The sequence below is a fragment of the Lytechinus pictus genome, chromosome 1, assembly GCF_037042905.1.
Source record: "Lytechinus pictus isolate F3 Inbred chromosome 1, Lp3.0, whole genome shotgun sequence".
Classification (NCBI taxonomy): domain Eukaryota; kingdom Metazoa; phylum Echinodermata; class Echinoidea; order Temnopleuroida; family Toxopneustidae; genus Lytechinus; species Lytechinus pictus.
The window spans coordinates 42,397,464-42,411,706 of record NC_087245.1 but is presented as its reverse complement, the minus strand read 5'-3'; the positions used below and the strand labels follow the sequence as shown (position 1 = coordinate 42,411,706).

At 36.3% G+C, this 14,243-nt stretch overlaps 1 protein-coding gene across 1 annotated transcript; it reads right to left on the bottom strand.

Annotated features, from left to right (window-relative positions):
• Positions 1 to 407: 407 nt before the first annotated feature.
• Positions 408 to 4,615, bottom strand: LOC129267558 (monocarboxylate transporter 12-like). Its single transcript, XM_064105790.1, has 3 exons — positions 4,338 to 4,615; positions 2,779 to 3,361; positions 408 to 1,313 (listed from the first exon to the last, which is right to left on the bottom strand). Exons 1-3 carry the CDS (start codon positions 4,599 to 4,601, stop codon positions 1,144 to 1,146), a joined length of 1,017 nt encoding a protein of 338 aa, XP_063961860.1. The 5' UTR covers positions 4,602 to 4,615; the 3' UTR covers positions 408 to 1,143.
• Between the last annotated feature and the right edge of the window lie 9,628 nt (positions 4,616 to 14,243).

Here is a 14,243-nt window from a genome sequence, read left to right as displayed (position 1 = left end):
TGGAGTACATGGAAGAGAAATCCTTGCCCTACATCACTATGACATCACATATACAGCCAATTTGAAGTCTCCATGGGTATAGTGATTACCATTTTACAACTTTAAAAATTCATAACTTTGGTATTGTTTGTCCGATATTTTTCAAACTTTCACCTATCCACTGGTCTTATTTTTCTCATTCCTCTAAAACAAGTTTTTATTTGGGTTGGATTCCCCTTTAAAGAGAAAAGAAATTTTCTGGTAAATTATTCGAAAGGTTTCTACTTTACCCTATCTTTCCTCTCTAATTTTATATATACACTCAATCATACTCCCTCTCCTCTGATATATCAATAGATTCTGATAAATTCTGACAACTTTTTTTAAGCAATAAAACAAACTTGAAATAAAAATGATCCCATTAAAATGCCTTTGATAATAACTTATTTTATTCATTTCCGTTCAATAAAATAAACAAAATACAATCCAAGTATCAGTACATGTTCAAAATAACACAGACATTTCAATGATATTAACAACATAAATCAAACATGAACTAATCTGACCAATACAGTGCAATGGCTATCCTCCCTTCATGCCCTTCCAGATTAATTCAAAACTTTTGTCTCCCTCTTCTTTTCGCTTCTTGTAATACCATTAAACATCAATGAAAAAAACTGATATCTCTTTAAAAGAACATTAGTTTCTCATTAAGGGTTGTGCCCTAATGCCCTTCGAGATTAATTCAAAACTTTTGTCTTCCTCTTCTTTTCGCTTCTTGTAATATCATTAAACATCAATGAAAAACTGAAAAACTGATATCTCTTTAAAAGAACATTAGTTTCTCATTATTAAGGGTTGTTTAACAACCAAGGTTTATCCAGCTCTCTCATTTAACTAAATAAAGATTATCTTTGTAGTTTTGCATGGTGGAGTTTGTAACGTGGAGAAGGTTTACGGTTCACCATGTGTAATATGAAGAAGGGAAGGAAATACAGGCAGAAAGATTGAAATGGAAAGACGAGATATAATGAACAGAGAAAATTAGAAGTATTCTTTTCTTGAAAGTGAGTGAAGTCCTGAAAAGGACTGTAAACCAGATGAGATGAGCTGAATATGGCTTGTTCGAAACAGCTAAAAATGATCGCTGAAGATCATTTATGATCATTTATCAATTGCACTATTTACATCTGTGTACTGATTCGCACTAGAAAAAGTTGAATATAACTTTTGACAAGCAGCTGGGACGAGAATTATTATGATGGCTGCAATATCGATGAGTCCAGCGACGATGAAGGCGAAATTATAAGACTGAAGTTTGTCGTAGAGTATACCTAGATACGTATGAAAACAAAGAAAATATTTGGCATTAATATTCATATAAAAATAGATTTGATTTGATTTATTTATTTCCACATTCCAATAACAAAAGTATATACAAATGTAATAATTTTTTCTCAGCATAAACAAATGACATAAAGAGTAACATATGCATACATACATTCTAACAATCTACTTGAAGTATATCTGTACCTAATAAATGTCTAAATCATTAAAACAAATAGCAGAAATATATATATATATATATCAACATAATACATTTTGGAATGTGGGAAACCTCCATCTTAAGCTTAGAGCTTCAAATTGATAAAGGCCTTGAAATGAAAGGGGAAGGAAAACCAGACAAACAGTGCAATATAAAAATAGAAAAGTATTTAGTCCCTTATTTTTTCGTACCAAGTAAATGTTCATTTGGTTATTTAATATATGGTGTTGAAATAAATAAAGATGACGATGTTTAATTATTATGGTTATTCGTGTTATTATTATTATTATCCTTATTATTATTATTATCAATATGAACTATTATTATCATTATTATTATGATTATTACTAAATATTATTATTATTATCATAAACCTTGAATTAATCAATAATTCATTTTGATTGAATGCCACAATTCATTAAAACTTTACATCAGTATCGTCGAAAACGATCAAACAATGATTACATTAATACATTCACCTGAATAAACATAAATACCCAGTATTTTAATATCAACATCAATGATTACAATATCGATGATAATATGATCAGAAAATAAGATAATAATCATAATAAAGATAAAACATTATAACATTCACAGGGTCAGATCCAGCTTTCTTCAATAGCTAAAAGCTTTTTTGGTAAATGGAGGGAGAGGGGGGCTGTTAAGGGGAAGTCCTTTACTAAAGACTGAAGTTCTAAATTCATCATAAGTTTATTCTTAGTACATGTAGTAACAAGATAAAATATCTCATAAGGCCTAAAGAAATAATGTAAACGTGAATCCAGAGCTGAAAATTTTGTATATTTCATGTAGGCCTATTCAGACCTGAGAATTGAATATTTTTAGCAGTTTGTGTTATCATTTACATGATGGACATATCAATAAATGATGCGAGTGCGAAGCGCGTGCTTACTTTTTCAGGCGATTTAGACATAAGAAATTAAGAACGAAACATAGTAAGCACTATCATGATATGATGCGATTCTTAGTAAAGTAATTCGTGCGAATGCAAAGCGCGAGCTGAGGATATTTTACACACTGACTTTAAAAGAGGATATCTAAAGGACCGTTATGATTCCCCTTCCCTTATTTCATTTAATTTTCTTCCTCTCATTATCTTTTTTTCATATTTTCTCCTCTCCTATATCTTTTTATTTCCTTTCATTTTTTTTCAATTTTCAATTTTCCGCCAATAAAGTGCCCCTCCCCGATCCGTCTATGATTATAAAAATGACTAATGCAACACTTACCGACAATAGCCCCTCCTCCGACCTCCCCAATACCAATCAGATAATTAAGGGACAGTGCTACAACAGCCAGATCAGGTGAAACTGAAGACTGCGGCAGGCAGGCATTGGTTACTATCAGACCACCGAATAAGAAGCCACTTGCAAACGAAAGGAAAGCGAGCGCGGGAAAGGAGTGGGCAACCGTGTTGAGGAAGAAGACCACGGCAGTGACGAAGTGCAGGAGACAGAAGGTCATCCGGTCTTCCAGGAGTTTCCTCGAGGAGAAGAAACCAAGGAAAAACCGCCCGATGATGTTCGCTGCTCCCCCGATGGTAGCGAAGAAGACGGCATCACTGGATGGGAAACCTTTTGCCTCGGCGTTGGGGATGACGAAGATGACCCAAGTTGAGTAGCTTGTGCCGGTGATAACGACAGAGGTAACGGTGGTGAGGTAAAGAGGGTGCCTTTGGAATAGCTCGGTGAATGAGGAGTGTTGTTCTATCACGTTGCTCGAAGACATGTCCATGGTGCCATGGGAGTTGAGGAGATGAGAAGTACTCGAGGCATCGTCTTCACTCTCGTCAGCGTCTCCATCGTGGATACTCTGATATTTAAATATGGATGTAATCGCTCAATGTACAAGTAGTGCTTAATAACAGAAGGAACAGAAGTCGTCCTAATTCGTCAATATCGGGTCATACACAGTGATTTTCAGGAATTAATGTGACAAGAAAGATTTGTTTCCCATGAATTAGACATGAAATGCCTAATTGATACTGACCTGCTACCCGAGCAGGAGTCGTCCTCCAAAGAAAAACTCTAAAGGGTCCTGTTTTAGGCACATAGGCGTGATCGAGGTATTTCGGTGTAAATAGATTGCTTTTTCAGTAACATTCGCAAACAGCACTAACGATAGTTTTATTCCTCACTCATCATGTCATTTTGTGTTACTAATTTGAATCGCAAGTGTTTTAGTGAGTCTCTTATAAGTTGTGTGTTGCACACATGTTTTAGTTGATACGGACACTTTAGTAATGTATCAATTCGAAATACCAAGCTACTGCAGTAAAGACGGCCTCCTCCGTTGACCATGCAGTTCAAGAAAGCCATTATATCCATTTTCGTAAGATAACAATGATTTGCATGGCCTAAGCTGATGAGTTGAATTATTGTTTCAGTTGCCCACATTTGGAGTAGTGTGTAAGCAGCGCTTTTTGACCGAATGGAAAATGTGCTTCATCGAATGACTTTTGGATTGAATTGGATGGATTTCACCATTTAGGCCACAAAGATATGAAATAAGGGATTTCCCTATTCACGCCACTAAAATTATCAGAAATAGTGGATATCCACTCTCGCACCACCAAGGTCATGCATGTCTTTTTATGCCATTAACGGTTGGGTAGCGATTGCAAGTTAATCTTGGCTAAATTTCAGTGGTTGTTTGCCCGATCGGATTCGACAGTTTTTTGTCAAAAATGATAGTAGCAAGTGGGCTTATATAGCTCCGATATTTCCCCATTTCCTAATTCATTTGAACATAAATGATATAAGATCAAAATAGTATTCAGCAAACTCACAGGTAAATCAGTCACGACTTCATCAGCATTTGACGGCGTTGATTGATAGGTCTTTGGTCGGAAGAGGGCGCAACATGGTATACAGTGAAGACTGATTCCACCCAAGAGAAGCATCGCACCACGCCATGAGTAGATCCTTCTCAGTTCTTCGGCCAGGACTGGCAGTGTCATCATCCCGACGCCCCCAGCGGTGAAAGTCACAGCAGTCGCAATTTTGTAAATTGGGGAGAAGTAGTCGAGGAGACTGGCATGCGTAGGGAACATGACCAAGCCATAGCCTATACCTAAAAGTTTATGGTATCGGTACAAAGCCAGGTGAGATCAAAATTTAAGAAGATCCATGATCAATCGATAACTGTACAAATTGATAATGTGAGCATTTTCGGCTTTCGGTGTTTTCAAAGTTAAGATTTATTCTGGGAATTCGATAATGGCCAAGGTATTCAAAGGATATTTATGGATTCCACGAAGAGCTAGACTGACAAACACATACATAAAATATTGTTTATTTTCGTGATCAAATAGAGCAATGCCAAGTTCCTGTAATTTCCATTGTTCACTATCCAAAACTTCCCTCCCACCCATGGGAGCATTTTCTTGATCCGCGCCTGCCTCAAGTTGCCTCCATAAACACAAACAAGTAGGCCTATATCACATTGGTTAATTTAGATTACAACACAACGAGGTGCTTCCCTCTTACCTGACAAAATGAGACAGAGTAGAAATTGGATTCCCGTTCGAGAGAAAGATCCCAGAATAATTCCAAAGGAACCGATGACGCTTCCAGGAATGATAACTTTCCTTATGTACACACGCTTCATTAACCATGGGCAAATTATGGCTAAAAAAGGAAATAAAACAACAATAATACTCTGAGGGTTTTCCGTTGAATATCATATAAAGTATTTTTTTGTTAATATCCAATAATTATTCAATCATCTCTTCATCAGCTCTTTTGTATTTTTGTATCATGAAATCTCGAAATAACAAATGAAAAGTGAGTATGTGACGTCATCGGCTCTGTTATTTACATAACACCTGTGCTGCTGTGTAACACTGTTCTGAGAAATTAAGCGAAAGTTTGAAGATGTCACAACCCTCGAAATTCATTATGTGATTTAGATGAATATCTACATAATCAAATTCCAATGTCTACTTATTCAAATCAACTAGCTGTTTGATGGACTTGACTTTTCATAAAACCGGAGGTCAGAGGTGATATCGCTCACAGGTCTATAACCAGAATAAATCCAAACATAAATCAACTACGGCAGTATGTGTTTTTTCTTTGAAGCATAAACAACTAAAACACACTACATTGGCTACAGACAAAGCAATGTGGGAGTTTGAAATGCAATGGACATTTCTGCAGCTCAAAAAGAAGAAGGTGGCTACGGGTAATGCATTCATATTTATTTATTCTTCTATAAAAATCTATTTTAATGATAGATACTGTTTGCAATCTCCTGTTGATCTCTTTTATCTTCAAATCCCTTTGGGTCCATATGGCTGTCGCATCTGTCTTCTTTTCCCTATCCCAAGATACTACATCGAAAATGATGATTGAACATAATTTGAATTTCTGATATTTTAAAAGGTGTTTTTTCGCATACGCTCCTAAGAACTAGGTTACACATTTATTATATACATTATGAAACTATAATCTATATTCAAACCTTACATTACTACTATGACTACCAAAAAAAATTGCTTACAGCTAAAAATGCAAGTCAGAGAAGTGCAAGTGCATCCCCCCCCCCAAAAAAAAAAAAAAGATAAGTCAAAATACCCAATCTGTAGGTGGATATGTCTGCGTCCGACCAAAAGTAATGGTCAAAATTAAAAAAATAAGTTATTCTAAGCAATTTACTTTTTTCTGTCGGTCAAATACTCGTGAATTTTGCCCAATGCTGCAAATATTCACAGGGGCGGATCCAGCTTTCTTCAATAGCTAAAAGCTTCCCTATTTTTGGTTCGTTTCTGGTAGACTTCCAACATATATAATATAGTACATTACGAGTCAGAAGGAAACCGCTCTGCGATCTCATATGCTTAGATTAATGGCGAATCCATCCGTCCCCTGCCCCCCCCCCCCCCTCCTCCTCCACGTGAGCCATTAAAAATACTTGTACAAGAGGGTGTCGGGCATACCCAAGTAAAGACTTTCTGGGGGGCAATTTTTTTGTGACAAAATTATTGGATACCAAATATTGGGTACCAAACGTGTGCAGAATCAGAGACAAGTGGATAATAGTCAAGTGCTTTTATTTTGTCCTCGGTCGCCGAACCGTGGGGCCAACTTCCCCAGCAGCCATGCCAGCCATCGCCTATAGTGTATGAATATATAGAAGATATGGTAGAATCCGTATAACCCCGCGTATAACCTAATCGAACATCTATCATGTCCATACGTCTCATTCATATATCTGAACTTTAAACTCCCTGTATGAAGACAAAGGCTGGATTCTGTTCATTATTGTTGTCGTCTATCAGTTATACTCCTCAACAATGTTGAGGAGTTTGCATTTTCCGAATACAGGGCATTATTGCTGTACTTCAATAGTGGGCACATATCAGTTCAACTGTAATATTCCATTATCATCCTTATGTAGTCAGGTAACACGTGATTGGGTTCTTTTGCCTTTTTTCACGTTACGATCATGAACATACAAGCATATAGGGACCCATAACCTTTTTTATGTACGATAGGAATGATAATAACTGACTGCTAGTATCATGAACAATATAATAATCGAATAGAAATAGAAATTGAAAAGAAATTGAAATTCTCCTGAACACTTTACAGTATAAGCCAGATCGTGGTCATTTTGCACATGATCAGAAGAAGGTCATTTGTACTAAAGTGACACGATGAGATATGCACCAACTTTGATGACTTGATTATTCATATAGTTTGGTTTACAAAGCTTTTGTAGAAAATGTAAATATATTGAATAACGGAAACAATTGCTGGCCTCAGACAATTCAGGATATTTTTAACATACTAGATATTTGTCGGAAAAATGACAACCCCGTACTTGGTCCAAGAAAATATATTAATTTCCCAAAAAGAATTTATTATAATATTCAAAACATCCTTGGAAAGAAGATTTGACGAACAATGTGAATTGGATTTATTTAATGGCAGGGACACTAAGAAAGGAAATAAACTGAGAACTTTTAGGCAATTCAAATTCAATATAAGGCAAGACGAATATTTATGTTCAATACGCAATGTCAATTTGAGAAAAATATAACCAAGCTCCGACTGAGCGCTCATAATCTACCGATAGAAACAGGAAGGGGAAAAAGGCCGGAGAAGATACCACCTAACCTTAGATTTTGTGAAGATTGTAATTTGAATTTGGTCAGGGGTGAGTTCCATACTTCCACATTATAATGAAATGTAACAAATTTAAAGATTTGCGTAAAGATTTTTTTGAAAAGCTAAATACCTTCGATATTAGGTTTATTGAAATGGAGTGCCAGGAAAAATTTGCCTACATCATGAGATTGGAAACCGAAGCTTTGAATGAATTGTTTTGTTGTTTTATCCAAAACATAATTGCTATTAGGGGTGATTTCTGAAGATACAAACATCAGCTATACCCTTTTTACACAGGATTTTCTTAGCCCCGGACTATCGCTAACCCCGTACTATCCTTAACCCCGTACTATTTTTTTTTCCTTTTCACACATGCCAAATTGTTATTGCTAACCCCGGATAAGAAATGCTTGCTTTTCACACACGAAACTCGCTAACCCCGGACTAGTGGTAGCTCATTCACTCGTACCCTTTTTACACACGCTAAAATTTCCTTAACCCCGTACTATAGGTGGGGCTAAATTGCCATTTAGCCCCACCTATAGTACGGGGTTAAGCTTAGCCCACTTTCGTTTTACACTAGCGATCTTAACCCCGTACTATCGCTCTTAGCACTGCTATTGCTGGGATAACCCTGCTTTTTTGCAGGGCCAAATAATCCCGTACTAATTAGGTTTATTGAAATGGAGTGCCAGGAAAAATTTGTCTACATCATGAGATTGGAAACCGAAGCTTTGAATGAATTGTTTTGTTGTTTTATCCAAAACATAATTGCTATTAGGGGTGATTTCTGAAGATACAAACATCAGTACTAAAGATATCAACCTGCAAACATTCTGTAGTAATATATTCGTAATATTTTGACACATTGTGTTTACATGTAATGCCATTCTTCTCATTCTTCCTCTCTTTCCCGCTCTCTCCAGTCTCAAACATCTTTCCTCTTTATTTCCCTTTCCTCCCTCACTTTCTTTATGTTTTCTTTATCTTTTCTTGGACACCAGTCGTTATATTATCATTGTCAAAATATCTATCCGAATGATTCCTATGTTGATTGTGTATATTTGTATATGCGTGTATATATGTATATATATGTATATTGTGTATATATATGTGTGTATGTTTATGTGTATATATGTCACCTGCATGCTTATCACTCCCTTCTATTATTTATGTCATGATGCATGCATTTACTATTTTACTATTTTCAAGTAGACATAGGTTGTTTTTCTTTTTGACGAAATACTAATTTGTTTTTGTTTATCTGCTTATATTCCTTGAATTGTATATTTGTTTTGTACTATTTTTTACTTCTTGTTTTGAACAAAATATTGGCGAATGCCAGTGACGTTCTAATAAATTCAATTCAATTCATACATTTTTTTAATTGAGTTTTTCATTAGATCCACAAAAAACAACAATGCGTCCACACAGTTGGCCAAGTACATTGTTATCAGGTTATAACAACATGCTAATGTTTTGAAATAGAAATGCAACAAATACCTTTATAGAGTGTTTATTGCTGTGCTATTCTAGCCACCTGGTACACACTGTAAAACGCTGTTTAAACTTTTAAGCATGTTGTTTAAGCCCATCACTCAACAATTGTTTAAAACAACTATTGTTTAAAATGTTTAAACAACTGTTTAAACTTTTTAAACAAGTTGTTAAAAAAATTAACAATTACAAAAATAGTTTTATTAGAGTGACAGGCTTAAACAATGTGCTATTCTGCATCCTGCAATGTAAGGCGTGCTGACATAATATTTCACTGTGAAATATGTCTATCATAATGAAAGAAGTGAAAGATAATTTGATCTACTGAATCATTAATGAGAGAGGAATAGGTTTTCAGTTGGCTTGTTTGCTTCTGTTGATGAAGGTTATCGTAATAGGATTGGCAGTTGATTTCATAACTTTGGGCCTATGATTAAAGATGTATAAACAGTGGCGTAACTACGGGAGGCATGGGAGGGCACGTGCCCCCCCCCCCCCCATCGGCTGACCCCCCCAAAAAAATACAAAAAAAACGGGGGGAAAGAGGGAGAAAGGAAGAGAAACGTAGTGGGAAAGAAGAAATTATTGTTCATTATAATGTTATATTATATTATAATTATGTTATCTTATATTACATAAGAAACATTTTTTTCATAATTTTATGAAACATAATTTGCTCAGGGCATGTTTCTGGTGCTCGCATTGTCTGTTTAACGAGATATATAATCCTGTTGTACTAAAACCTCCCGTTTTCAAGTCAATATACACCAAACATATGTCCTCGCACTTCGAGTTTTTATTGTGTAATGTACATTAGTATGCATCATGACTATACCTAAAATGATTGCCCCATTTTAAGGTCTTAATATAAAACATTTCCTGTCCATGCTTACGTTCGCATGAGTGGATTGGTGAGATATGTCTGCTCTCCATGAATTCCTTGAATCAGTCCTTAAAATGTTCTTTTTCTGATCTGAATATAAAAAATTTCAGCTTTTCACTTTTAGTCAATTGAAATGTCAACACTTAATAAGCACAACCTTTATACCCTTTATGTGGCAGCTGGATCTGAAGACATAACTGAATCTGAACAAAAGTTTATATCAGATATCTCCAGCATTTTTTCACTAAGTTTTTATTATTTAAATTGGATTTACATTTCATTTTCCATTTGATACTTGTTTCTCCACACTTTTTCCAAGCTTGACAATGATAACCAAATGAAAATCAAGCCTAAGCTATTTCATGTATATTACAGCTCAATGTAAAGCAAATATCGTCACGAAGGCCTCGGTGTGTGGGGTATAGTGGGGTAGGGCGCAATGCACTCTTCGAAGTGTTTTGGGAAAGGAAACAAGTTAAAAAAGGTAAAATATATCTTCAAATCAATTTTACTAGTTAAATTCCACGTGTTCTTCATGATTAAGATCTATTTTTATTCGCATAACTATTTCAAAGTTCTGCGCAAATCATTTTTCACTAACTTTTCAAACGTAAGTGGTGCTCACTCAAGCGGAAATATTTTTCGACAGTTATATCGTCATTTGCTTAAAGGTAAATGCTAGTTTTGGTAACGATATCAAAATGAGTTCGGACAGAATCCAATGAAATGACCACCAAAGTGTCTGTTTGTATAAATAAAACGCGTGTGCCAAAGGATTCTCGAAGAAATTGTGTAATTGCTGAGAAATCAGCAAATAAGCACAGGATTCGGGTAGAGCGTCGGGCCCGACGCTCAAAGCAATAATTATACACTGTCCCACGTGCGCTTATCTGTGTTGGGGAAGTTCAGTCTGAACATTTTTCAGCGTAGATTTCAAGATTTCACAAAGTTCAGTTTATGTAACTGTACCAAATCTAGATCCTCGATGATATACTGACAATTAAGCCTGGTTTTACAGACTTTCTCATGAAATCAGTGTTTACTGCAACTACTGGAATTTCTCTTTAAATGGATCTGTACCAATGTTAAAATGTGGAAAAATCTTCAGGATATTAAAAATCTATAATTTACAGGATTTTTTCTAAGCGTAATTTTTTTTTTGATACGCACTGTACATTGCGTTATGAAAAGCCTACTTCAAAAGTCGTTAGTGTCAACGATAACCCGTTGCAAGTTTATTGGTTTTGCATTACATTTTCGTATTTTAAGGTTAAGATTTCGAGTAGGCTGGTATAGTACTGCAGTTTGTACACAATGTAACAACACCCTCAAAACCTGACTGAAAGGAAAGCCAACAATTTATATCTTGCTTGCTCTCATTCTTCGCAAGGGTGAAAGTTTATAAGAGAGTTTGACACCATCTCGTAAAGGTTCCACATACTAAATAAATTAACTTATGTTACAATAGCCTAATAATTATAATGGTAATACATGTAGAAAGATTATAATACTGGCCATACATCTTCCATTAACTTCACATCATACAAAATGAAAAAAAAAAGATTCTGCACCAAATGGTTAATATAAAAAACATGATTATCAAACAGTGGAGTACCCCAGACGGCACGTCAATTTTGAAGGGGTTGCAAAAATAGAGAAAGGGAGATTAACTATAATTAACAATGATACATTTGATGATTTTTGCCCCCCCCCCCCCCACACACACACATTTGAGAGAAAATGCATCAAAACTAGCAAGGTTTGGTTGTTCCGCTTCCTCGCATGATTCGATTCGATGCAGTAATGGTTTAAATTCTCAAAATCGCAGGGTTTCGCGCCCTTGTCAGTGGCCGCGGAGCGATTTTCAAAGTTCACGTCGGTGTCACAGCCCTCCCCACCCAATTCCGACTCTTGCCTGTTATTCAATTAAAATCGTTTCTTAATTTGAATGAAATGTAACACTCTGAATTTGAAGTGGCGCAGAAAAAATAAGAGGGAATGCTGAAACATCACAATCTTTATCATACATAGAGCCTGAGGTAAATTACAATATCGTAATTTCCAAACTCTCGATACGAGATCACCACGATTACTCGACGATTAAAGACCCCCGTTTCAATCGTGGCGAAAATCGCGATAGTGGGAACTAGGCATATTATACTTCATTGTTCAGACTTGGGAATTTCCCGATTAAAGTTACAGAATGGGAAGGCCAGTTTGTGCTTCTTACCCAAAGACATCGAGATTCCATGGGACAGACCTACGGCTGTACCCACCAATCCAGTGGATACATTGAGGCTCGATGAGACATCATTGATGAAAACACCAAACGATTTTAGAATGCCAAGCTCCAAATAAACAACGACACCGACCGCAATCAGGAGTACCCAATCGTAAGCGCTTCGGGCAAACGACGCCATCGCACAAGATAATTGGACGGCGGATGCTTCTACATACGACGGTCGACAACGAGATGGGTGCTACAGAGTTTACGTCTTACGAACAAGTAGTTACGAACAGGACGTGCTCATGCTGACGTTGTGAAAAAAATGATCTTGATACCAAAACTATAGGCCTATTGTTGTTTTAGCACAACGCTATATTCCATTTCATTTCAAACCGGTGTGTTGGCTCAGTTGGTAGAGCGTCCGTCTCACAACCGGGAGGTCGGGGATTCAAACCCCGGCTGCGTCAGACCAAAAGACGTTAAAAGATGGGAGTTGCTGCTACCCTGTTTGGCGTTCAACGATTAAAGGGATAGAGCCTCGTCGATCTGGCGCTGCACAGCGGCTGCCGGGCCCATGATCAATTGGGCAAAGCAAATTTGGATTTCGAAAACAGTCTTAAAATCGCAAAGATGATTTTATCGTCAATGACATCGTCGTCCGTCAAGTATACCCATGTAGTTACCAGCACTGGTAACTCCTTGGTAAAGGGATTTTTTTTATTGTATTGTGTGGGCGGGGGGGGGGGGGGGCTAAGGATAGCCGATGCGAAAATTATATGCAGTCAGATTTGCGAGGTAACGTAACGGCTTTGTTCAAGAGGATTTTAAGAGCGAATGAACTTTTGATTTATTTTAATGTATGATTTATTCATAGTACCGATGGTTTTCAATACAGCAGCAGATACAAAATACTTTTCATTCTAGACCAAGCTCCCGTAACACAAAGGTTCGCATTGTAGTCAATGGAAGCAATCGTAGAAAAAAGTATCTCCGATATGATTGCTAAGCTTTGTGTTACGCGCCCTATGTGTACTATGGGTTATACAGTGCGTCCCACAAAAAACGAAACCGAGATGAATCGATGATTTATCATAACTTAATCACAAATACAATAGACAAATGACCTACCATTGTAAAGCTTAGAATCTCCTCTTTCATCTTTTACTTAGATTATTTCTCATTCACGGATGAGTGAGCAAAAACAATTTGAAGAGGGGATACCAAAAAGTCATTTGGCGGGCTGTATCTGGGTTTCAAAAAGAAAACCACATTTTTAAAAAGTTCAATATCTGCTCTTTTATTTGATACCTTAATCACAGAAAATGGTCAAGAAATAACAAAGTTCTGGTTATTTGAAATAAGGCTTGAATTTCAACAATTTCATAAAATTAAGAGTTTCTACAGGCTAGCGTTCAACTCACATGACACTCCGTTTTGTTGACGATCAGCCATGCATTAAGTCTTTTGTTAACCATGCGATAGCTTCTGTGGGAAACCGGTGAAAACACGTTTATTTAATGAAATTATGGAAATACAAGCATTGTTTCGAGGGAACATAACTATTTTACTTCTTGACCATTTTTTGTACTTGTACTTGTAGAAGACATGTAACCATGGTAAATAGGTGAAACTGTAACGTTTTGCATAAAAATGCCCATCCATCAACTTTTACCCCTCCCCTTAAATGATATGAACGTATACTGTAATGGTCGTCCTCATAGCCAAGACCAGCGTGTATGTAATTATTATTTTCTTGCGAGGTGGATAAATCAGCGGCGCTTGCCCCCCCCAAAAAAAAAAAAAAAAAATCACGACCAATTAAAAAAAAAGAGAAAAGGAATGAGAGAAGGGTGAAATGTGATATTATTTTCTGAATATTATATAAAAATCTAATTGTTTTTTTTGTAATAAAAAATTTGCCCGATTCGCCATATATCGCACCCTGAAAACTGGGATAAATGATATGCAAAGTCA

Coding starts and splice junctions, on each gene's coding strand:
- LOC129267558 (XM_064105790.1), bottom strand. CDS start 4,601: ATGTTCCCTACGCATGCCAGTCTCCTCGACTACTTCTCCCCAATTTAC. Junction 3,362..4,337: donor AAGTCGTGACTGATTTACCT/GTGAGTTTGCTG, acceptor TTTAAATATCAG/AGTATCCACGATGGAGACGC. Junction 1,314..2,778: donor CGGAGGAGGGGCTATTGTCG/GTAAGTGTTGCA, acceptor ATACGTATCTAG/GTATACTCTACGACAAACTT.